Raw genomic sequence first — 27,248 nt, 5'->3', positions numbered from 1 at the left:
TTTTTTGGACATTACATAATTTCAATTCCTAATGACAGTACAGTCTTTCAAGTGGTTGAGTTATTGAAAGCAACTACAGAAGAAGGGTATTGCCAACCAATCTATCAAATTGTCTTCTTTCCTCACAAACGAGAAGTTGTGTGTTTTATCAGTGCTCATGGAGTACTTAAGTCGAAAAGAACCCTTGCGTCAGGTTCACGTTGTGACTAAACTTTTTATTTCTACTAGAAAACCTCACAAAGAAGTAATCACTTCTACCCTGTCTAGGTGTTAAAAGGGCACATTGAATAAGCAGGCATAGATACTTCGGTTTTCTGCTCACATTTACCGCAGTGCCTCGAGCACTGCAGCTTTTAATCAAGGCGTTACCATTGAGGAGTGGCCACTGCCAAAACCTTTCGAGATTTTTATTTTAAGCCAGTTCAAGAAGCAAAATTCGCTTCAACCATTCTCAGCTCATCTTCACAAGTTATAAGGAAGATGGGGGACACGATACGTATGTAACTCACAGTTACTATACTGTTACAAAACTATACTGTTCTTTCCTCCTTGTGATCATGTATTCATACGGAACATACACCTTGTCATGGTACTCCTCAGATTGCTCATGAATAAAATTTGACCTATCATGAACGCCCATGTGCAGCAGTTTTTAGTTTCATTTGCCTGAAACATATCTCAATTGACAGTTTCTGCGTATTACTTTGAAGATGCTAACCCTCTGAAAGCTTGTACGAAGTGTTATGTAATAGAATTCCTAAATTATGCGAATAATATTATGAAGTATATTTAGAATTCTATTAATAACAATGAAGTACAAGATGAAGAGGGTCCCACCCAACGCTTTGCGGGTTCATAACATATTGTTTGATAACCCTCCCTCTCTCTTCTCGTCACAGAAACTGTCAACTCATTTGCCATACTACCTGCGGTCGCAACTTCCGTGACCAGGCTCATTACTTTACTGTCTGGCTTTATGCCTGTAAGGACTGATCCGGATGAATAATTGTTGATACGTATTCTGTTCAATGTTAGTGGAGACTGACGTTGAGTGATCGTGTGAATGTTTGGATACTGCCTCGTATACTTTAAAAAGATGTCGAATAGTGGGAATACCTGCTATTTATAGGGACTGGGGTGCCAAACTCATTATCATAACAAAAGACTTTGAATTTCCTTGGTGTGATCTCTCTGCCAAAGCACGCAGGAATATGCTAACCCTCTTCATCTTGTACTTCATTGTTATTAATAGAATTCTAAATATACTTCATAATATTATTCGCATAATTTAGGAATTATGACGCAGTGCATGCACTCCCGGAACAAGATCTGAGTTACCGCGGTTTAGCCGTTCGCAGATTCTCCCTGAATATTTATTTTTCTCATTTTTTTTTCATAGATTTTTTTTTTTCAGGTCTGAAAATGCAAAAACTTCCTCGTGTATGTGTGTATACATGCGTTAGTGGTGGGAGGGGTACCCCACCCGTCATTATACTCAACTCATTTAGCTCTAAGGTGACTTACAGCACTGCAGCGCATCAGTTTTTGATGAGTGATTAATTAAACAGTGTCATAACTGTAATCATGTAAAGCTCTAGCGTGTGACCCATAGACAATTTGACATTTAGTGCCCTACTGGAGGTGGTTAACCCGAAGAAAAACTTATATCCTAGAGAAATTATTACATTTCAGATAGGTGAAAGTACTTATACACCAAAGTTGTAAGTTGAAGAAATGCTGGGCAGGTAGGGGAAAGATACCGTAAAATCCAGACTACGCTTGCGGCACTGCGCTTGATTAGACGAGGCCGCGCCTGGGCAGCTAGCTGCGAAGTCATTTAACTATAGATGGCGCTATCACCCAAAAGTGAACTCGCTATTACCACACACTGCACACTGAATAGATGAAGGAGAAATACGTGGATTCCATACGCGGTTGTGGTTTGATATCATTGTGTGCGAGACTTCCGTGTGCTAATTACTGTGTATTGTGTGCACTGAAGATAAGGACTCACTCTGAAAAAATCAACTTCATCGGTGCTGGTCCCATTTGAGTAAAGAACATCGTCATGGAGTTTTCTGGATTTTTCGCCAAGAATAAAGTGAGTATGGCATACCGATGCATACACCTAAATCATCCATTTTTACTTCATTTTGGTAACATGCAGCATGATGAAGTTAGGGCAGTTAAAGTGAGACCTCGCACCAACAAAACACAGCGATCAAGATATATCTCGTCCGTGGCTCCAGTTCGTAGTAGGAGCCCATGTGATTCCACACGCCAGTCTATGATCTACAATGTACAAGTGTATGCCAATGCAATGTACTGTAGGCCTAACGCGTTGTTACGCTTTTCAACACGATTTAATAGGCCCATATGTACCAGTGTACAGTGCATTGAGATAGAATTTAGAAAGAGTCGCAGATTTGACCAGAATAAACTTGACACAATGGGAAAATCGGGAGCGATTTGCTGAAAACCGCTCTAACTGGTTAGGCCTTTGGCCTTGTTTTTGTACCTGGTTGAGTGCGTTTAGTGTAGGCTAGTAAATTAGTTGGAAGTACGATACAAAACCAGGCCAACCAGTGCCAGTGCAGTGCCGTGGTAATAGTCAATACGTGGGCCTAAATGTAAATTACCATGATGAATTTATCATGACTTTCTGTACGTCAAAAGGCTCCACCATGCCATACCAGTACCACTGACTGTTGTGGTGGGGTTACAGTGTAACCGTGGCAGATCAGAGTCAGGGGTCAGTGTTCAACAGTGGTGTCAAACACAAATTTTGATTTAATTGAATGAATTTAGAACTCACAGTAACGCTGTTAGGCCTAGGCCTACAGCTGTATTGATTGTACATGTACAGGGACTGTCAGTGTCACTGTCGGTGTGTATGTGTGGTACAATTGTAACTCAGAGTCAGACTTGACCGAAAGATTGGTCTGTATCTGGTCGTCGGGGGATACAAATTCATATGTTCCACGGAGCGCGGAGACTGCGTTTGGCTTCACGGATTCCCCTTCTAACCGTTAGAGCCGATAAAGTCAAAAAATGATCAAAGACTCTGGACAGACAGATTTTTCTGTCTACTCAGATCTACAGTACTGTAGAACTACAATACATATATTCTAATTGTAAATCTTGGTAATTTTTTCTTTGCTTTCCTGTTTTACAATTTACACACGCAATTTATAACGTACAGAAATTAATAAAGACTTACAGACTGTATTGCTTTCTCTGCACACTGTACCACAACCAGTCTGAAGAGCATCTCTCTCTGCATTGTTACTATCTGCTTGGTGTTTATAGAGGCAGAAGTTAATATGTGGATGGTAATCGCTGCACTTTTAATCATTCAAAGGTCATGCTGTCGGCTGTGCGGCGGTGCACTCTCAAGCAGCGCGCTATGGAAACGATTGCTGTAGCAGATGATCAAAGGTGACGCACATGCAGCGCTTGCTGTAAAGTACTTTGAATTTAGTGCAGCGATGGACAAGTTTTGCTGTCAAAAAATGCAAATTCTTCCCCCATGGACATTACAATGCACGTTATGGCTCACTATTGGTTGTCAATACCAAGTTCAAGTGCAAGCAATCAATTTCATATGTGAGTACCTGTACAGAAATTCTCCTATCATGACTGTACTTCTTGATCATGAATTTAACCACTCACAAAATTGTTGTGAAGGCCTGATTCACAAATTTTGACTCAAAAGTTTATGTACCGGTACATATATTCCAATGTATGAGTATGTGCATGGTGTCCTGGTTAACCTTTAGAATATATGTTTAATGTTTTGTAGCTGTTATGAGGGGTGTTGCTGTGGGGTGTTGCTATAAAAGTGTATGGATATAAGACATGGATTCTTGTCGGTTTAGTATGGATATAGATCTACATTTTACATGAATTAACTTTATCATTTTATTATTATCTTTTTATTTTCAAACCTGAAGGCATACATTTTGTGCATTTGTATGGCTCTTTTTTATTGCATACAATTATGCATATTGTATGTTGTACAGTGCGTGTGTGTATACACCGGTATGCTGAATGCAAATAGGCATTTCCATGGTAAATGGGTACTTTTCAGGGATGTCTCTGTATTTTTGGCTTCCTGTAATATGTGCATTACCCCTGAATCTGATCTTCTAGAACACTTCAGTGAGAGATAACTTTGTCCCCAAATTGCTTCAAACAAGCAATTTATCAAAATTTGTGCCAAAATGAAAAATTTTGGGTGAACACGTGTAACGCAGGACAGAAATCCATGTACTAACATATGAAGGTCAAATTACAATATGAATGCTCATTGAAACTCTGCTGTTTTTCAATTGAATGGCTTAATTTTGATGAGAGAAGATAACAGCTTTGGTCTGTCCATGTTATACGCGTCCACCGCTATTAAAGTCTAGAAATGTTATGAAACACAATTTTTGATAGAATTTTACAGCTGTATTTATCTTCTCTCATCAAAATTAAGCCATTCAATTGAAAAACAGCAAAGTTTCAATAAGCATTTATAATTTCACCTCAATATGTTAGTACCGAGATTTCTGTCCTGCGTTACACGCGTTCACCCAAAATTTTTCATTTTGGCATAAATTTTGATAAATTGCTTGTTTGAAGCAATTTTGGGACAAAGTTATCTCTCACTGAAGTGTTCCAGAAGATCAGATTCAGGGGTAATGCACATATCTTGGCTTTGCTTCGTAAACGAAGATTTAGGGAAACCAAAAATACAGAGACATCCCTGAAAAGTACCCATTTACCGTGGAAATGCCCAAGTACAACTGTACAATGTGTACTGTCTGCCATTAGAATGTATGTGCAGGTATACACTATTCATTACCATTGCCTTTGAATAGTAGTTTAGTAAATCCTTGAACAAGAAAATAAAACCTCCAACACAGTTCACCTGGTAGTGAATCTACATTGTATATTGTGAAAAATTTTAGAGTGAGTTTTGAGTACATGTACATTGTACACACAAAATGCTTGGGCACATTTAATTCATACAGGAAGTAAAGCAGGAGCAAATGGTAAGAAAGTACTTCCTTCTCTGATTCCCACACAAGTCTCAAGTATTTCACCACTTGTAATCATTGTAATGAAAAGAGATTTTTTAATACCTAAAACCTAATTCCCGCAGAAGCCTGGTAGTTAACTACATTGTAATCATTGTCAGTGAATAGAGATTTGCTTAATCCCCTAAATCAGTATAAATCCTTATTGTGGTGTCAACATGACCTTCCCTAGACACATTGCTACGCCTCAGTGAGCTACGTGTAGGAATCTCAAGTTTGGATGGAATGCTGTATACGCCGAATATTTTGTGAGGTTTTTATTTTTGTGAATTTCGTGAGTCGGGTGCTATTCGTGAAATTAAAGACACGCGAAAATGTTGACTCTGATCGCGATGTGAATGTGACGTACACATGTGTGTACACTTCTCCGTTCAGTATAGGACTCCACGATCGCGACCTCTCGCAAACTCGTCGGGAAGTTCCGATTCACAAAAATTTGGTTAGACTCGCAAAATATGGCATGCAGTACTCAAGGCTACATGTACACGTGTATTATACAGTGTATGCATTATAACAAAGCTAATAAAACTATACACTCTGTATTAAAGTGCATTGGCACATAAATGGTTAACCATCTCCGTGCCAGGGAATTTGGAAGTCCTGTGTATACAGCTCTATAAAGTTTTTAATGCTAATCAGCATTCAAAGCACACAACTGGTTAAAGACGTCCATAATACATTGTAGTTGGAATTTTCCCCCTACCACCGTTAGTGTGGATCTGACTTCCTCCTTTGCCGTATACAGTGTATGATAAAAATGTGTACGAAGTCTAGAGGATTTGATTTCAGTCCCACGGAAGTGGTGTCTTGTCCGTTTCCCTTTCTCATTTCCTGATCCTCATCGCGATGAATAAAACTCCTTTGGAGCAGGACGGTATCCTGTACATGGTAGTCTCAAAAAATTAATAAAAAAGGAAAAACTGTAGTGACTGAAACGACTATCACTCTGTCTGAGTTTACTCACTATAAATCTTCAATATCGGTGGCATCACTATTTACCAGCCAATTTAACAGGAAGTGTGTATTTTGAAAGTATTCTTGACTTCCAGAGCTCATGACCCTGTAACGTTTTGTACCTCATGGATGTGATCAGTTCAATTTTTTTTCTTTTTTTTTTTAAATTTACTACATAACACAGGGAATAGTTTTCCAACGTTCATAAATTTGATTAGCAGTTTTGGCTTATGAATAATACCCAATACCAGTACATAGGAGGTTAACAAAACACAAAGGTCAAAAAGACAAAGTGCAAAAGTGTAACATTATTTCCTGAAGATTCATGCCTTTCCTTAATCGACATCTTCAATGTGAACACACAAATTTAGAAAGTGTAAATGCAATATTTCTTGGAAAAATGAGTTTCTGGTTTTGTAGGGTTTTTTTTTTCCTGTTTTTAAGCTTGGATTTTCTCTTTGCTTTCCTTTTGTTTTGTTTGTCCTACGTTACGAAAGTGTTGGCGTTTCCCCAAACCACACAAGCTAACTTCAACAAAACTATCCAGTTACAATACCATCAAAAGAGAAACTTGCTGCGAATGCAATGCCATAATGTAACTACAGTGTATATAAAGCCTTTGCCTACTCAACTGAGCAGTTCTTGTGCCTGATAAATGGAGATAGGCCTATCAGAGGCTAGAAGGAAATTAATTAAATTCAGACATGCATTGTAGACTGAATGACCAGCACTGTCCATTATGCTAGCTGCATAAGCACAGTCAAATCAGCAGGATAACAATTGAGATCCAAATAATCTGGAAATTTTTGTTTTGTTGCAAGCATTCACATGGACAGAAATATTCCACTAATTGCCAGTCGCGATAGTTTGCCACCGAATCTGCGCATGCATGAAATCTGCTAAACTGGCACATACACAGTGCGCTTCACACTGTGCGCTTCTGTTCTTGCGCGTCATAGTGGTGTGCTGAGCGTGCTGTGAATGTGCGCTTTGAATGATGGAATATAAAATTTCGCAAGATTACTTGCTCCAGCATTCGCATGGTCGCTGCAGGACAAATCATCGCAGTAGTTCGAAAATAAGCACAAGATTTCTTGGGATTTTCAGATTTGCATCAATTAGGGGGATTTTTGTGTCCACATCCATGGACAAAAATCTTGAGATTTCTATCGCAGTTCAAACGTCAACATAGTGATCCCGCTAATGTGCAATAGCTCGAAATGGGATTGGTCATGTACATTATACACTCCATTGAGCAGCAACTCAAGGAAGGCGAAAAAAAAAAGGCTGTTACAGCTTTAGATATCAGGTGGCTGTTATAAACAGGGTCATTTTACACGATGTTTCTCTTGGAGGGATTTTTTTTTTTTTTTTTTTTTTTTTTAGTGGCCGTATATGGCAGAGTGGCCACTATAGACAGGTGACCACCGAGGCAGGTTTGACTGTGCTCGGTGATTCAACATTGGGTTACAATCCATTCTCACTCTCTGCCCAAAAGGTCATGTTAAAAGAAGGGTTCATTTCACAGATGTTTGAGTGCCGCGTAAGGTATAATTTGTCCAAGGCGAGACACAAACTTCTTTCTTTGGTGGCCTGACAATGAAATTTTGGTAGCTGGAAAAGATGAATACAAACATAAAAGTAATGTTTCATAAACATCAAAATGATATTATTGGAAACCATGATGATTATATAAAACTGGGCAGGATTGATATTCAATGGAAATGCTTAAAGTGCACTTCTGAAGTATAAATGTGATTTTTCTATGGCATCATCTTTTCATGAAATTATTATTCATCTTCCAGGGTCCATCTACATACCGGTTTGCATTTTTAAATGGGCAGAAATTTGGCCTGGGCAGAGAAAAACATGACTTGGCTACATGTAGTTGTGGCTGTCAAATAAACTGAGTTTGGCCGTGAAGACCAGTACGATTTGACAAGCCTGGTTGGCGGCACCTCACTGAAATGTGTGCAGTTTAGAATAATAGCAAGCACCGAGCTGTGAGTTATTTTCCCCTGTTCTGGATGAAAGAAACACATCAAAACAATGTATTCATTCACAAATATTTGTTGGTCCGATTGGGCCACCAAAACATATCATTTCTTCAAAAATGGTAGCATTTATATAACATCTGTATTCTGGCAGCCAGGGGCTGCCATGCTACATCTTTATATCGAGCTTTGATTTATCCAAGTATTATTAATTTTGCAAGCTACGTGTAGTTGAGGGTCTAATAAAATGGTGCATGCACCAACATATTTATAACACTGTGTAGATAACAATAAACATGCATGCATGTACACTCTGTTTTCTGCTTTCTTCTTCCTCTTCTTCGAGTCAGCTGAACTCGAGTTTAATCCCTTCCCCAGGGCCTCTATTCAACATTGCAGGAGGCTTCCGTTTTCTTCTAAACCTCTTCAATGTTTGCTATTTTGCTTGCTTTGTTTTGCTTTGTTCCTGTGGTGATTTGATGCAACTCACGCCACTAATAACTCCAGCTACTGCCATACCTTGCAACACACCACACTCACCTACAGTAATTGTATTTCAATTACCTACCCCATATACAGCATTCTTATTCTCATCTCTCATTACAGCCAACCTACTGTACCTGCCCCACCCTCCCCACCACCTGTAACCTTACCCCTACCCCCTCAAAACTCCCATGCACTCCCATAGCCCACTCCGGTCTGTTCCACACACACCTTCACGTTCATATTTATTTTATAGTACATTCATAAAGCTGTCAGAATAGACAGGCTTGCTGGTATAAGGTGTTTATTTTCTAGCTTGACAGCGCTCCAACCTTTGACACTTTGTAGTCCTATAAAATTAAACTGCAACTCTATTCCCACAGCACCTAACCTTAAACTTTAAATTTTCAAGCAAAAGTTGATTAAACCACAGTTCTAATAGGAAGAATTATACACACACAGAGCTAGTAATACAAAAACCCAATACCGTACAGTATGTGACGATACTTTAGTGTACAACACGTACTTCAGGTTGATCTTCTGTATTAAAGTACATTGTAGGAGCTGTGGGCGAAAGGATTAATGCTAACTTTCCACTGGGTGATTTGTTGAAATTTTAATATCATGTTAACATGACGCTTATTAAATTATGAGTGGGGATCCCTGCCCAGAGCGTTTAAACCCTGACAAAATCTTGTGGTTCTAATTACTGTCTAATCTTTGATATAGAAAGCTCACTTTCAAGTGCATCATCAAAGTTTAAAGGGGAAGGCTAGTAACTGATCAGTGGGAATCAGTGGAAATGCTGGGAGATGATTGTTCCAATCCTTATGGGATTTATTCAAGAGTTCATTGTATATTGTTGTGTGAAAATGATTTGTTTCAGAATGGTCTCATATTCAAGTAATGTGCAGTTTAATGCATCCAGGTTAGCATCCCTGGTCAGTGACGGAGCATTAATCTGCACATTACTTGAATATGAGACCGTTCTGAAGCAAATCATTTTCACACAACAATAGATATACAATGAACTCTTGAATGAATCCCATAAGGATTGGAACAATCATCTCCCAGCATTTCCACTGATTCCCACTGATCAGTTACTAGCCTTCCCCTTTAATGTGCTACTAGTATACTTTAAGTTTAGGAACGTCATGTGAATGTACATTAAAACTAACGTCAGAGGATACATGCCATTCAAATACCTACACGTACGATTAAACTGTGTAAATATTATGTAAAGATTCATGAATTTGTCCACCCAGTTTTTCCCCTTCACTTCTTCTTTTGATTGGCAATCTTCCAGTCTGTGCTCTAACGAAACGTTATAGTTTAAAATACACTGTATCTCTCTTGGAAATTCACACATTTTATCCTCAATCAGCTGTCTAGACAAACTGGGTGTATTTAACCCTATCTTTAATAGCAATTGAAGATTCCGTACATGTACATATGGCCTATGGTCCCCTATAAGGTACAACTGTACAGCAATATTACTCTCATTTTGACAACTTTCTACAGTGTAAATGATGTATAAAAATAGCTCACTGCCTGTTTATCGTCGATGGGGTGACAAGACCTCGTATCTCAAAAATGTCAAAAAAATTTTTTTTTTTGGCTTAATGGTCAAATAATGGGTCAAGTGATGTCTTGGCCAAATCCCAACTGTCTTACTCCAAAAATGAAGCCACCATGACATGTCAAAGGAAAGGCTTTCCCATTCACTACAGTGCTTTGGCCGCCATGTTTTTTGGCTCTCCTGAACATTTGTCATTTTTGAGATACGAGGTCTTGTCACCCCAGCGACGTTATCTTTGTCTAAATTATAAGTTATGTTTACATGTATTTGAAAGCCTATAAAACTGTTAATACCAAGAGAATGTTGTGTCACAGAAATAATTCTGACATAGAGTTGGGTACTTTTGTTGATCTTTCAACTCTTTCAACTTATGTATAAATATATTCTATATAGAAACAGTAAAAATGGTAAAGCATAAAACTATTAAAAAGCAACCAGGCAGATTTGGGCATTTCATGGTGTAATAAGATGGATGGTTTCGGGCGGTTCATACTTTAAAAGGAGTATTTAAAAGCAACCACTAATCTCCAGAATGTACCGGTAGTCTGCATTATAGCTCCCACCTACATGTACAAAACACACGTATGAATCAATGTTCCATATTTCCTAGGAACATGGAGGCCTATTTCTTCAATACGTAGGAAAGAAGTTTCAGCTTCATTCAAACTTTGCTCTTTTTGTTTTTCAACACATAGTAGTGATTTATAGGCCTACAGGATATGGGCAAAGATTCCTATCTTTTGCACGATTTTCTCCCAGTTATTCTGATTTTTTTTTTTACTGAATTTTATGGTCAGCAGGCATAGTACATGTATGTAAGTCTAGTTTCCTATTATATGAAGCCATTGAATGATGTGTGTTTTTGTGTGTGGCACTGTATACTGTATATTGAGCAGGCAGTTGTGGACTGCTGAAGATCAATTTGCGTGAAGTGTAGAATTTCATTTTGTCAACCCACACACTTCAGCTTCCTTGACATTTAAAACCAAGACGAAACTGTGTGCAGGAATAGAAAATGAAAATTGGGAGTGTGGCAGTTTGTCTTTACTACTTTGAGTACATAGAGATCGTAATGAGTTCATCTCATAATCTGGTATTCTCTTGAGTCATTGTTTTGTGTGCAAACATATTGATTTTATTTTATGTTTTTGGTTGATAATCTTACAACATCAGCAATAAGAACCTCCCCACCCCCCACCCCCCCCCCCCAAGAAAAATAATGCTATTTGAAATAAGAAGAAGGCTGCTAGTTGCTTTCTTATAAAGACTGCAATCATTTTATTAAAAAAAAACAACATATAAAACTTATTCTTTATTGAGTTCGTGTCTATACAGGAGGAAGTTGTACATGGAATACTCTTTTTTGTAGCACTTCAGGTGAATAGGAAGAATGGTATCTACATGTATTCTACAATTTTGTATACTATGTACAATGTACCATTCATCCTCCTGCATCCTATACAATGGGTGTTTGGGTCTTCCATGCCCCTGTATAAAAGGCTGTTGGCTACATCTGTCTCCTGTGGATCACTGCACTACAAATTCAGTGACAAGGACTCTCTTTGTCTCTGGTGAAAACCGTGTGATTGCCCGGCCAAATTTGGGTGAGAGGAGGTGGAGGCAGCGAGAATTTCTCTGATAAATCCATCAAAATTATGATCCTGTTTCCCCTTCCAACCAACCAACCATTCCTGGGAAAAGGCATTGTATGTGTACCTGTATGTATACAGTGTTTGTGTGTGTGTGTGTTTTACACCATCCACACACTACTTTAGAAGCCCTTCGGTGTATGTAGTCCCAACAGTCAATCTGACTTCGTACAAAACACACCAGGGCTACAGTACTGTATACGCCATATATTTCGCGAGTCTAAATTTTCGCGAATTGGGAATTCCCGACAGTTTCGCGAGTGGTAAATTTCGTGTTCGTAGAGTCCTATACTGAATGGAGAAATGTACATGTACATGCAATCAGAGTGAATATTTTCGCGTGTCTTTAATTTCGCGAATAGCACCCGACTCGCGATATTCGCGAAAATAAAAACCTCGCGAAATATTCGGCGTATACAGTAATCATTCATACTAAAGAAATTCCTGTATTGTTTTTCTATGGAGTACATCTGTATAGCATTTGAATTATCACAATACAGATTACAGTGTACATGTATGTTGCCGATTGATTTAGGATTGAATCCCCCCACCCAGCCTCCCCCCCCCCAAAAAAAAAAAAAAAAACACACCAAAAAACAAAAACAAAAAACAAAAACAAAAACAAAACAAAACAAAAACAAAACAAAAAAACAACCCAAACCCTCTTTCTGAAACAGATTTCAGATTTACATGTATACAGATTGTATGTACACCGTACAATGTATTTTTTTTTCAGGTATCAGAATATGGTTCTAATGTAAATGTCATCCCCCCCCCCCCCCACAAATAAAACACATACAACTGTACATACACACAACAACAACAACAACAACAACAACAACAGCAAAACTAAACTAAAAAACAAAACAAAACAAAACATGTCTCAATAATCCAGAAGGATTGTACATACACTGTATGGTACTATGGTACATGTACGCCTGTACTGTACATGTGTGTACAACTGCACAATTTCATGTCGTGTGAAATAGGGGAAATTATTTATATGAATCTAAAAGTAGTACAAACTGTCTATAATTGTTCTTCTTTGTTCAAATGCAATGTTTCTGTGCATGCGTCTCACATTTTGTCCAATTTGCTGCTGAGAGTGAGCCACGTGAAAGTGTACACTGTACATTTACCCCATTATGGAAACATGAAATCAACCTGTCAACTACGCTACATGTACATTGTAAATAAAAACAAACAAATAAAACAAAAGAGGGTTGTACATTTTATATGTGAAAGACAAGTGTACCATGCTGTAGGGAATATTATTGTTTGTACCAATATTATTCATTCTGATGTGAATCATTCACATGTTTTAAAGGGATTGTACAAAATTTGTACAGTTCTGGTTGAGGTGAGGATTTAGCTTTTAATGTTTTGCGAGATATTCAGAAACCACTCTATAGATGAGATGTCAAAGAGCATACATTTCTAAGGGGAATCAAAAGTTTATTTGATGAAAATCGGTTTTGAAATGACTGAGATATCCAAAAACAATGTGAAACTAAGAGTTCCTAATAAAAGGCGTGGCCTGTCGCCTTTTATTATTATCACTTTTTTTTTATATCTCGGCCATTTGATAACCAATTTTCATCAAATAAATGTTGAATCCTTCTTAAAATTACATGCTCTTTCATATTTCAAAAGAGGTTTCTCCTTATCTGACTTTAAGGAATGTTATAAACCTGAATCCTCCCCTCAACCAGTACTGTACAGTCCCTTTAATATTCACTTTCATAGGATACAGGAAAAAAAATCCCACAGCATTGAACTAAGACTAAGTGGCTCTTGGCAAATCATCATGTGGAGAAAAATCATATTAAAGTACCAAACATGGTACATGTACCTCAATGATACAGGATGTACGCACTATACACTCGGTACAGGGTATTTGAATCCTGACTGTTTGTGTGTGCAGTTTAATAGTGTAGGCCTACAGGTGTACATGTACATGATGTATACCATGTACTGTAGGCCCCCCAACATCCTTGTACAGGGTATCCCTTAAAAATATACAATGTTTATTGTTTGAATACTACAGTGTATAGCAATTGCACAGTTCATTGTACCGGTACACATGTGTATATCCTGTATTCGTGCTTGGTGATAGTTATGCAGGTTTTGGTATTATTTTCATTATCATTGTAATCATATCATTGTTAATATGATATGTACCGGTACATTGAGGTATCTATAGTCCTGACACGTGTATTGTATCAATCATTTGTGTATGATGTAGCATACCTACTGTACAGTATGTACTACAATGTACAACATATTCTGTATGTATGGACTTTTTAAAATTTCATTCTAATTAATATAGCCAGATGGTCAAATTCATTAGTATTAAAGGAATACAACAACTGAAATAAATATAGGCCTATTGTACATTATTGTGAAATATATTTTTCAACAACAGTTGACCAGCCTTTAATATCATGATTATCATTGTAAACTATTAACTCTTGACGTGTTTGGCAGGTGCTCATTCCAAGCCTTGGTGTATCAACAGCTACATTGTACAATGTTAATACAATTTAGATTGTGAGCCAATGTTTTCATGAATTATGTGGAGTCCATGACTTTAAATTTGTACATGTACACTGTATGCAATAATTAACTACAAACTTGTGCGTGGGTTGTCGGGGTTTGGTAATCGGAGCCCAATTACATGTACCAGTGTATAGTACGTACACACGGATGTACAATATATAATGTGCATACATGTGGAAACCTCAAAGCACACAGTTTGGTTTGGTGCAATATGATACTCACTAGTCCTTCTTCAGACTCAGTGCGTATTAATAATGATAGATACAGTCTGTTTTGTATTGAATTTCCGAAAAAGGGTGTCATTTTAATACAATAGGGAGCTTTAGATTTTGACGCGCGGACGTTTGAGCCAACGCTTGCGCTGGACGTTCTCCTCTCCCCGCGTCGCGTGGAAAAGTAGCTTTAGATTACGCTGGGACGCAACGTATAAAAAATAAAATCCGCGCACCCATTTGATCAGTGCATGAAGAAGCTCTCTATGTCCCAAACTGTGCGGACGTGAAAATAGCCCAGTACGCATAGTGAAAAACTCGGGCGACGCAAGCTAAAAATAGATTGACTTTACGCGCGCTACTGCGCACGCTCAGAACATGTTTTTTTCCTTTGAACGTCCGCGCGTCTAAAATCCAAAGCTCCCTATATGTGTGTGAAAGAAAACTTACTCAGAGCATGCACATAGTGGAATAGAAGGCTGCTACAGACTTTGTACACAGTATAAAGCATGAAAGCTGCTGGAAATATTTACTTTGATACCACATGCCCTGAGACTCCCGTGTATTTTCAGGAACAAGTTATTGTCATAAATTTGCATGCATTCTTTTACTAATCTTTTTTTTTTTGGGGGGGGGGGGGAGGGGGTTGTTTTATGAGTACATGTGTGACAGGATCATTTTGTAAAGGTTCGGCTGACTTGTGTGTGTGTGTGTGTGTGTGTGTGTGTGTGTGTGTGTAGCACTATTTAGGCCATTGTGTTTTGTGTTACCAGTAACTCTTTGGAAACTCTATCCTTGTACAGGTTTGTTTACCAACTGGACATTAGTCATTTGGTAGGGCAAGTCCAGATGGGATGTTTGCTCTGCTACAGCTCAAGATCTTCTAGTAGATTTTTGAATTCAAAAAAGACAAAAACATAGCAAAGTAATAGCATGTATGCAGGGCTCGACACTAACGGTGGCCCGGTGGCCCAGGGCCACCAAAAACGCACGTCGGGCCACCAAAATTTCAGAAATGAAGAATTTGGTGGCCTGATCGGGCCACCAAAAAGGTCGGATGTTTGCCTTTGGGCCACCAAAAATAAAAGTTAGTGTGGAGCCCTGATGTATGTACATGCACTACATACTGTAGCTTTGTTTGAACGATATGCCTCCATCAGTTATACATTGTGTAGTTTCCATGTAATAACTCATGTGTTGTTGTTGAAAAGTAAAGATTAAACAGTAATGTCTGGTTGTGATGGCTCGCTATTGAATTGTTCAGCCAAATAAGGCATTCAGAAGAAAAATCTATTACAAATCTGATTCTTTTTCTTCTTCTTCTGGTCAGGGAGGTAAACCTCTGTTCTGGTTTAAAGTCAGCCTCCTTCAATAGGTCATGGAGCTACATGTGTACATAGCTCCATGAATAGGCTGAAGATTCGTGGAGACTGTATTATTTACATTATAATACAGTTTATTTGAACAGATACATGTATTAACAAGCGCATAACAAATTCGAAGACAATGACTAGCCACTGTGATCAACCTTAATAGTCGGTTACAGATTCTGATAGTTCCCTGTTTGTGTTAAGCTCCACCCTTTCTGCATCACCTTGACTTTGCTATTAATTCTTTTACATGTACAGTGTACATGCTGTTCTGTGAGATTTGTGTACGTGTGAAATGGAGCTACTCTTCCACTTTGGCAAGCAAAGAGTTAACTAATGGTTCCTCCTTGCATCTTGCAGACATTCCGACCCAAGAAGAAGGTGGAACAGGGAACGATGCGGTACAACCTCCACAAGAAGGCCCAGGCCTCCCTCAACTCAGGCCTAGACCTACGGGTAGTGGTCAAGCTCCCTGCTGAAGAGGATTTCAACGACTGGCTGGCGGTTCATGGTGAGAGAGTTATTGTCTATTGCTGTAAAATGAGGAATGTTCGCGTGCATTTTAATTTCACGAATTTCGCGAGAGCCAAGATTCGCAAAGTTAGAATGCATGTGAAAGTTCTTGTCTACATTGTACGCATTGAATGTTAGAGGCAACTCGCGAAAATTTCATGCCACAAAAAATGCCGTCGGCTCCAATTTGCGAAAATTTCATGCCGCAAAAATATCATATCTTACAGTATCAAATTCAGTGTTTAGTGGTTTACAGGGATGGTACAGTTTTGGTTGAAAAAGGGCTTCAGGTTTCCAATTTTTTTTTATTGTGATTTTTTGAGCTAATTAAAAACCTCTTAGAAAAAATGAAAGGTCATAATTCTCACAAGAGTTCAACGTTTATTTGATGAAAGTTGGTTTTTAAATGGCTGAGATACTGTATACGCTATAATTTTCGCGTGCATAAATTTTCGCGAATTGCCGATGTCACACATTTTCGCGAGTGGTTAAATTCGCGATTGGGGGACCGGAGAAAATATGAAGTGGCAAAGAAAGTGTGAATTTTCACCTTACTAGCAACGAATGCTACGAATGCTAGTAAATTAGTTAGACGTGGACATGCTATATGTACGTAAACAAGCTTAGCCAGTATGGTCTGTTCGGTAAGCCGTAAAATGATCGTATCGTCAAGGCAAGGGATTCATTTTGGAAGGTAATATTTTCGCGTGTTGTTAATTTCGCGAATAGCTCCCGACTCGCGAAATTCGCGAAAATAAAACCCACGCGAAATATATAGCGTATACAGTATCCAAAATGAAATGATCCTCATCAAAGGTGGGACCAGCCTTTCATTAGGATTGCGTTGTTATACTTTGTTTTTGGACATCTTGACCATTTCAAAAATGATTTTCATCAAATAAACTTTGACTTCTCGTAGAATTGTTTTGTTTGGAACATTTCATAAAGCGGTTACCAAGTATCTCACAAAAAGTTAAGAGCTGTCCTCCTCTCACTTACCCTTCTGAAAATATTTTGGATGTGATTTTATGCAATGAAGCTCTAGATTGAAATTAATTGAAAGAGCTAAATGGTTGTCGTGATTACAGGGTACGATGTAGGTTTATTGATACAAAAAGTGTGTGTCTTTCTTTCTTCACTCATTTGTTTATTTTATCTATGAATTTTGTCACCCATTTACAAATCTATTTGAGTAGTTTCATGATAAAATAAATGGATTGATTTGATTATTTCTTCCCATCTTATGCCTTGTACTATAAGGAAATTCATACTTTCATGGAGATTGTTACTCAATCACAGTGTACTGTGCTCTCTCAAAACCTTGTGCTCTGTTCGCCAGTTGGGAACTTCCACTAGAGAGCTCACTGTACTGATTGGTACAGATCTTGAAACTGATTGTCAATGAATAACAATTACTGGTACCCTATCCCCATTAATCCTCATTGTGTCACTGTGGCCTTTCTGTTGGGACTGAGACACATGCCTGAAAAGGCTACAGCTTGTAGCTAACTACAAGTGTATTAATACAGTTTGGTCCAGTATGGAGGAATGATATAAAGTTCTGATGAAAACAAATTGACAGTGTAAACATGTCTAGTTACAGTTTATAGTGCTTGAGCATGTTAAGGGTTGATTATAAATGCACTGCAGGTATGTACACTGTAGTTTTTAGTACCTGGTACCACTGCCTTGAAGTACATGTTGGAGGCATTGTATCATTGAGGCTGTCCTTTAGGCATCTGTCTGTGTGTCTGTCCATCTGTCCTTTTATCTGTCCATCCAACCATCCTTCTATCTGTCTCTCTCAAATAATATTAGTAGGAATTTAAAGAGATCAAAGGTCACTGAACTTTCGCAACTTTTCCAAACTGAAACTTGAGCTAGTCATATGATATTTTATTGCAAGCTGAATTTGTTAGGTCGTGCAGGCCTCGAATTAACCGACGGCCACCGACGGCCATGGCCGTCGGTGCCCCTCTCGTTGGCCGCAATGTCTTTTTTTCCTTGATCAAAGTTACGGCAAAAAAAAAATGTGCCCTTTTTCTTGCGGCCGTGGTACCCTTTTAGAATGAAAGTTATGATTTATGACGTATAATATGCCCTTTCTCAAAGTCTACACTTTAATAAGCTTGAACAACTTTCCTGATCTCAAATATCATATCTTTCCGAGATACGAGACGACGTGTAGAAGTCTACATACATGTACGCCCGACCGGCTTTTACTGTTCCGACTGCCTCCGCAGCGCAGCGGCCATAGAGTTACTACGTTGTAGCTAGGCAGCGGCGGGCCGGAGCAAGTGGTCGCAAGCCATGCTAAAAACTGCCAGGCCTGTCGGACGGCTGCGAGCATTGCCATCTCTCTCGCCCGCTCTGCATTCATGCCCAAATGCTCAAAGCAAAATGGCGCCGGAAGTGCTCCAAAGCGAGCGCGGCGTACGCGTTGAGAACGTACTGTATTACAGAACCTACATCGTATTGCGTATGGCCTACTGCCTAACGTCGTCTGCTGCGGAGAGATCTTATGCGTGCATGCGCTGCTGGAGTGTAGCAGCACGGTCGATAGCATACAGCTCTATGGGGCATTCACATCACGTATAAACACGCAACATGCCCGTTCCAATGTGGCCTTGGTGCCCCTCTGACTGACCTAAGTGCCCTGGCCTCTTGGAAAAAGTGCCCTTTTCTAAATGGCCTTGCCCCTCCAAAATCCTATTTCGAGGCCTGTCGTGGCTGCTTCTAACCAAATCAATGTTTTCACTCACTTTGGATTGTTTTAAGAAAATAATTACGTGCTTTTGATCATTTTACGTCTTTGAGTCATCCACCCACTGATATCAAGACAGATTTGGTTAGCGTTTTTAAAATGCTTCATTATTCTTAATAGTGGGGGCGCTGTGGCATAGTGGATAAGACTCCCGACTCCCCATTGGAGGACACGAGTTTGGTTCTCGCCCAGTGCTAATGTCCTTGGACAAGATGTTTTACCCACCTTGTCCCTCTTGACCCAGATGTATAAATGGGTGCCTGGCAGTGCTAGGGTAATTTGGCAGAGACCTCTGGTAGAGCAGTGGCAACACTGAAGAGGCTACTCTGGGTAAATAACACATTATCATTATCATTATTATTATCATTATTATTCCCTCCTTTTTTGTTTCTTTTATGTCTCCCTCTAGTGGTCGACTTTTTCAACAGAATCAACCTGATCTATGGCACGGTGTGTGAATACTGCAACAAGGAGACATGTCCAATCATGAGCGGAGGTCCAAAGTAAGAACATCGTACAAAAATCTTTCCCAGAGAAAGAGAGAAAATACAAGATGCTGCAAACACAGCCAAGTTTTCATGTCAGTCCATCCAGGAAAAAAAAACAAACAACACTTCATGTTAGGATGTTTTTGAGCGCTCTAAAGCAAACCAAATTGAACCGAACCAAAGGGAACCGTACTGTACTGTGCAATATTTGGAGCGTTAGAGCTCTCTGTTGAGAAAGCATACATTATAAGTTATTTTTAGAGGAGGTCACGCATTTTGTAGCAGCAGTGTCATTCACCTGGCGCGCTTGAACTACTGACAGGTGTCCCAAATAAAGAGAAACTCTTTGAATTATGAGGTATTTGCCTCATACATGTATGCGCATTCTCACATGCAAACTTTTGGTACCAGTACGCTTTTGGTACCCCTTTTGAAGCACATTGTTCAGTGGTCCACTTTTGGCTCAGTTCAGTTTGGTATGGTACACCTAAGGAGTGTTTGAGCGCTCCTCTGGTGCGGGTTCAGTATGGTTTGGCTCACTTTAATAGGAGAGCGCTTAAAGGCAACCATAGAAAGAGCTATCTATCATACTGTGCTCTGTTCCCCACTTGGCATACAAGCAAATATTACCTGGATTAAAGCTGTGTTTGTGGTGGGTTGCACGCATTTGCGCAGTCAAACTTTTACATAATCCTTGAACCAGATTAAAACTGTGTTTCAATTTTTTAAATGACTTCAGGCATAAATGTTCATATCTGGTGAGCACCGTCTTCAATATCTTCTCAGTAGAATTTGACTATTGATGAAATAGCGCCCTCTAGAGATAACAAGAGTGACTTCAGTCTATCTATTTTGTGGTGAACAGGTACGAGTACATGTGGATGGATGGTGACAAGTACAAGAAACCGACGGCACTTCCCGCCACAGACTACATCAACAATCTCATGGACTGGGTAGAGCATCTCATTAACAATGAGACTTTATTCCCAGTTAATGTAGGTGAGTTTTTGGGTGTGAACGGCTCAGAGACATTGCAGTGGCTAGCGAACATGATGACTGGGCCATTAAGCACTAAATTGGTGACCATGTTTGCCCTTCACATTGTCTAATTTGCCACATGGGATGTAGACAAATGTATTTTGTCAAAGCTTTTTGGGCAGGTACAAGAAATCAGATTAGATTTTTTATGTGAGCAGTTTCCATTTGGTACTCAGCTGTTATGAAGGAACTATTCAAAATTTTGCAATAAGAACACACAAGGTAGTCTGTTCAAGCAGTCTGCAGTTTAGGACTTCATTTTGGGATTGGGATACCCAGGTTGAATGATATTAAGTTTTCAAATACATGTATAACGTGATAGGGTAAAAAATTTAGCACAGACAAAGAAATCAGTGTAGATACAAAATGTAGTAAAAGCCAATCTTGGAAATGGGATATTTACATTTGATAGTAATAGCAATCTAATGTACATGAAAATTTAAGGTCAGCGCAAAAAAAGAAAAAAAAAATACATGGGAAATCAGCTTCATGTGTCATTGAGACTTGGGTGAGAGCGTAAAAATGTGTTTTATAGAAAAGTCCTCTCTCATGCTGCTGTACAATGCTCTCTTTGCAGATGTCGGCTTCCCCAAGAACTTTGTCCCAACGTGCAAGAAAATTCTGACCAGGTTACACAGAGTGTTCGTCCATGTCTACATCCACCACTTCGACAAGCTGGTCGAGATCGGAGCGGTGAGTGGGCTGGCCCAGAGGACTGGGGATGATATAGCAACATCTGGGCCTCATTTCTTAATAATGTTTAGGAAAGCAATTCTTGCTAGACTAGCACCTTTTTGTAGCAACAGCCAATCAAGAATTGGAATTCTTGTCGTTAGTGTAGCACTTACCCTTCCAACGAAAGTGTTATGACAGGAACAGTCTATGAAATGGAGCATAGGGTAACATTGTATAGAAAGGTGTTATGATAGCAGTTCTTGTTGCTGTGGCATTGTATTGACCAGAATCCAGTGTCCTGATTGGCTGTAGGTCACTCCCGATAAAAGCTCTTGCACTTTCAATTTTAAGTAGCCGGACACGTGTTTATGACCATGTGACTCATTGGACCTTTTCCCAAATAGACAGAGATTTGGAGTATGTGTGTGTGTGTGTGTGTGTGTGTGTGTGTGTGCTTTTTGAGTGTAAAGAAAGAATAGAAAGGTCTTGTCATTGGTGATGATTTAAAACATTAGCAGAGAACTATCCTTGAACATGATTGAGTCTTCACAGCAACATCTCTCGGTAGGGCTCTGTTGCAATGATTAATGCTGTGATACAGTATAGGCTCTGTTTATCTTACTAGAGAGAGAGAATCACCTTTCAAAACGTGTTTGGAACGGTGTTTGTGAACGTGGTTTGAAACGCGATTCTCGGGGTGCCGCGTTTATCTAACCATGATACAATCGCGATTCGAGTGTTGTTACTGCGCAGCTGCTTTTGTGCCATTCGACCCAGGAAGTAAAGGTCAACTGCCTACCACCATACATGCCTCATCATTCACACACAAGTAATGGGTAGAAAACACAACCGGAAACAGCTTGGAGTTGACCTTGTGATAAAAACGCGTTTCAAAATGGCAATGCGTTTATCTACTCACAGAAAGGCGACCGTGGTCTCAAAAGCTTTTCAAAACGCCCTTTGAATGGCGTTTCAAACCGTTGTTTCTAAACTCGTTTCAAAACATGTTTAGTGTTTATCTAGCCCCAGAAAATGCTTTTGGTACCCTTGCCTTCCCCTGCAGTTTTCTCGCCCGAGGCGAAGAATTTTTCAGACGTTTTCCAGACGTTGTCCTGACGTTGCATGGGTAAGGTCCGTAAGAAACAGGACTTGAATGTGCTAGTATGCAGAAATCAGTATTGCAAAAGGTTTGTTTCATTTTGTGTTTGAATGCATTTCTTTTTTTCTTTTCACAGGAGGCACACATAAACACGTGCTACAAACACTTTTACTTCTTCGTCACAGAGTTCAACCTCGTCGAACACAGAGAGTTAGAACCATTGGTAAGTTTTGCCCTCTGTTGGGAAGTAAAATCAAATCTTTTATAAATTGCACATTTATGTCGGGGGATGGGGAAGGGAATGTGTTGTTATATTGAATTATCAGAATGATTTGCCTGTACTGCTCCCACTGATTCTTAATAATTCAATTCATTAAAACTTTGTGTCCACCAAAAAAACGGTAATTTAAAGTATGGATTTCACAAATGATATTGTTTTAACAACTTCTAAGAAGTACAAATCATAAAGTATGGTACACAATACAATGTACATATGTAAAATTGAATGTATGATGAGAAAAATAATGCATAATTAGCAAGGGTTACAAAGAAGTACATATAGCGATAGAAATGAGGAATCTAGTGAAAAGCGAAGCTCGATAAACAGTATGCAAATAACAGGCATATCCCAAAATTTTTAATGTACAGCAACGGGATGTGCTAACTGAATATGATAAAAGCATATACAGTCTGTATATATGATATTTAAGTACAGGCTGTACTACTTAAAAAGTTTTATTAAAAAGTAAAGATGAAATAATAGTGAAAAATGAGATATCACTGTATCGGCACAGACACTATAACAGCGAGAGGCTTCCTACTGGTCACAAGTGGCTCGACATCACCGGAACATCATGTGTGTATTGGTAGACAGAGTTTGTAGAAACATGGGGCAGTTTCGTTGCCAAATTGGGTTAGTGTTTAAAAAGGTCTGTTGGAGTAGGGAAGGGAGGTTGGTCCAATATTGAATCAATTTTCATTCACTGTCCACCGCTGTACGTACTTTCGCAAATTACAACTAGCACAGACCTGCTGGAATAGAACTGCCCGTCAGTGAATATGTGCGTCGTAGCACATTCTCATCGGTGTGTTCAACTCAAGTCAAGATTCTTCAGCATTCTTCACCAGATCAGGGATAAAGCTGTACACAGTTTGTTTACAGGAATTCCTGAATATATCTGAGTTGGGCCAGTATTCCCATTGCATGGTGTCCCATCGCTACTCAAAAGGCAGATTGTTTTCCCAATCAGCTTGAATCTACTAGCAGAATGTAAAAGTGGACATATTTGCACGGTGGAAATTTTTGCGCATTTTGTGCAGCGATAAGCTAGCCCGCAAAATGAGAGCATGTGAATATTTTTGCATGCCGTATGTTCCAGTAGTTAATGTCCTTATTCCGCAGAATTGAAAACACGCAAACTTCATCTTACCGGGCTGAGTGCGAAAAATTACTCGCGCAAAAATATCCACCTTTACAGTAGTATTTCTTTCTGTGCGTTGAAATTCTTCTAAATCATATGTTTACTTTAGATTACATTTTGTGTACCTGTTTGCATTTAGGGTCACTTGCAAATGTGAAATGCTCCTCTTTACAATAATATTTTTTCCTTTCTTTTTTCATTGTAATCTTTGCAGAGAGAAATGATCCAGAAGATCTGTGTATGAATGTCATCCAACTCACCGACCTTTGACCTTCTATCCCGATTCTGGAGATGAGCAGCAACCTGCAAAGCGAACTGTCATTATCCTTCTTGTTTGTTTGTCTTTTTTTTTTATCGCATGGATGACTCATCCAGTGGAGTTCAGTCGAGTACCTCACACATTTCATGTTTATCTGAGCACCATCTGCAGTCTGCGACAAGGAAGAATGGATTTTTTTTTTTATACCTCCGATCTGATGGTTCATGGAGGTCAAAGGTTAAACATCAAACAATCACAAAAAAGAAAAAAAGAAGCTATTTGTGATGGACCAGGGTCGACCCTGCCCAGACTGGTTTTGCACGTTTAATGTTGGTTTATGTTGGGCTGCAAAGTTTGTTCTCGTCCGTTGAGAATTCCGTTCACACTTCATCCCCATTCATCTCCGTTGTTTCCATCAACACTCTGATCGTCACCTTCTTCGTGGCAGCTGTCGTTGACCTGGTTGCGATTCTTTCCACCTGGCAGCTTTGCTGCCAGTTACCACTAAGCCGAATGAGTGCAACAAAGCAGCTACTCGCAACTCTAGCAGGCAAATAGAACTCTGTTTATAATCACCTCATGTCATTCTCTTCACATGAATATACAGCCTAAATGTTATTTTATTGTAACTGCATACATGTACTTTTCAAGCCATAGCATCTACCATTTTGTGATCAATTTTATTTCTTTTTATGCTGTAAAACCGGCAGCATTTTGCATCATGAAACTTTTGCAAATTTGAGCCGACAGCCTTTTTTTGAGGCGCAAAACTTTCTTGAAGATATAGACAAGAACCTTTTTCTGCATTTTACGTACTTTTGTGAATCTTAGCCCCTTCAAATTTTGCGAAAGTTTCATGCACTTGAAAAATGTCAGGTTTTACAGTTTACGATGTCTCTGTTGTGCAAATTCCAAATTTCGCCAAGATCAGAATGTCTGGTCCTGTAGTGACTATATTACTTAATATCATTGTTTGTTTGTTTTGTTTTTTATATATGTTGGAACATAGGAGTAGTGCAGATTTATTCATTTGCTATTTCCTTGACAATGTGGACTTTAAGAGAATGTTCATTATTCTCTTTTCATGCTCCCAGTGGACAAACTTTTGTAGTTGTTATTTCTCTGTATGTCCTTTATTCCTGGATTTCAATAGTATCAACATATGGTTTGTTTGTGCAAGCATTTGACCAGTGAGCATTTCGTCTGTGCGAGTATTTGACCAGTACGCATTTCATCAGAGCCGGGCAGACAATCTCCGAAGTATTGAACGTTACAGTTTGTAGACCACATTATACTTGCCATTTCTTCAGTCGTCAGTCTAAACTGTATCGCGCTTGCGTATTTATCAGACAAATGGGATTCCAGTCAGTTGCAAAATCTCATCCAAAAGTGTAGTTAGTGTTCATTTACAAATATTTTACCTGACGAAATGCAGAAACGGGGATATATTTTGTGTATAGTTAACTGAGAAGTTAAAGCCAGCTTGTTAACAACTTAAAACTTATCGCACATTTCCCATAAAGTTTGGGGGGAATTTTGATGAGAGGATTAATATCTTACTTTGAAAATCACACCACTGAATTTGTCTGCATATTTTATGTTGTAGAAAGATTAAATAGATCTGATTCAAGTGATAAAATTTGCACAAAATCAGAGAGAAATGTTATAAAATGTGTCCCAATATGAGCGAGGAATGGCAATTCAAATCTCAATGTGTTGTCAAATTAAGTATTGTGAGTTAAAAATGTACCAATCGTTAGGCTTTCTGTTGTTCTGCTACCAAAGCAGAAAAAAAGGAGAAAATTATATGGACAATGAATGGGCTTAAATGATAGTGAATAGTTCGCTGTACCTATATGAAACACTAACAATGTATAGTGAATGTTATACAACACCTGAAAAGATTCTACCCATCTATTAAATTGGTTGATTGCTCGTCACATGACATGCAGTTACAAAATGTACTATTGCACTTTGTGGCTGGTGCAGTTTTTGTAGATCAAAAATGAATGTTGCACAGCTGATAGCTCAATTTACATTGACTTCCATGTCAGGCTAGTGGTCAAGTGGTAGTTTTTGCACTATTGCATGCCTATGATGTCACAATACTGTATAGTAAGTGGATATTTTTGCGCAACTCATTTTTTGCGTTCGGCCCAGAAAGAAGAGTTTTGCATGCTTTTAATTCCACAGAATCTGACAGTAAGTACAGGAACATATGACCTGCTAACATATTCTTGTGCTTTTATTTTCGTGCTAGTTTCTGGTTGCGCGAAGTGGGAGGAAATTTAAACCCCGCGAAAATTTCCACATTTGCAGTATACGTGTGTTATACATTTGCTACCCTAGATAAAGGAGTCCATATCATATTATTTCAAATCGCACATATCGTTAAGTAGTATCACTCTTTCCATCCATTACCCAAGAGGTAGAGTAGGTCAGGTCTGAGGTTAAAAGTTAGGATGCCTGGCAACTTCCTGCTCCGCAATGATGTCTTTTTCATCGCTCTAGAATAAAAAATAAATAAATTTAAAAAAAAGCTTTTATTTGGTATCTCAATGCCATCCGTAGATAATTATACTTTGAAAATTGTGTGACGACATTGTTCCTTGAGTTACAAGGAAATTGTACCTGTAATGTGTTTGATACTCGTTTGTGCTATGTATTTTTATTTATATTCTTATTTCGGTGGATACACGTGTCTTATCCATCCATATATCATATATGTAATATCATGTTCGTCACTCCAAAGAAGCTTCTGTAAACTTCTGTGCATCTGAATGTTGGACAAAACATTCATTTGACCTTCTAATTGTAACGTAAATGATATGTTTAATATCACTTCTATGCGTGGAATATAAATTACAAACTGAAACAAAGAAAGAGTGCAAAGTGAGCAGAACTTTTCTCATTTGTAAGATGTGAAAAGAAAGTCTACATTATGATTTTTCTTAGGCATCAAAATTGCTTTCATGCAAATGCCTCACAGAAGAAAAGAGAGGAATAAAAGCAGTGATCATTACAGCAGGCTGTCATCATTAAGGGTTGCAAAAAATCTAATTTGACACTTTTGAAGTAATTGGTGTGACTTTAATCAAGTCATTGAC

General features: G+C 38.8%; 1 protein-coding gene across 1 annotated transcript; it reads left to right on the top strand.

The window, feature by feature from the left end:
• The first annotated feature begins 2,028 nt into the window (after window positions 1-2,028).
• Window positions 2,029-25,269, top strand: LOC140245838 (MOB kinase activator 3B-like). The gene is made up of 7 exons (XM_072325337.1): window positions 2,029-2,101; window positions 16,245-16,395; window positions 19,571-19,664; window positions 20,515-20,648; window positions 21,265-21,380; window positions 22,598-22,684; window positions 24,097-25,269. Exons 1-7 carry the CDS (start codon window positions 2,069-2,071, stop codon window positions 24,124-24,126), a joined length of 645 nt encoding a protein of 214 aa, XP_072181438.1. The 5' UTR covers window positions 2,029-2,068; the 3' UTR covers window positions 24,127-25,269.
• The last annotated feature ends 1,979 nt before the right edge of the window (window positions 25,270-27,248 follow it).

The sequence above is a fragment of the Diadema setosum genome, unplaced genomic scaffold (assembly GCF_964275005.1).
Source record: "Diadema setosum unplaced genomic scaffold, eeDiaSeto1 scaffold_39, whole genome shotgun sequence".
Classification (NCBI taxonomy): Eukaryota; Metazoa; Echinodermata; class Echinoidea; order Diadematoida; family Diadematidae; genus Diadema; species Diadema setosum.
This window is presented reverse-complemented; position numbering and strand designations above follow the sequence as displayed.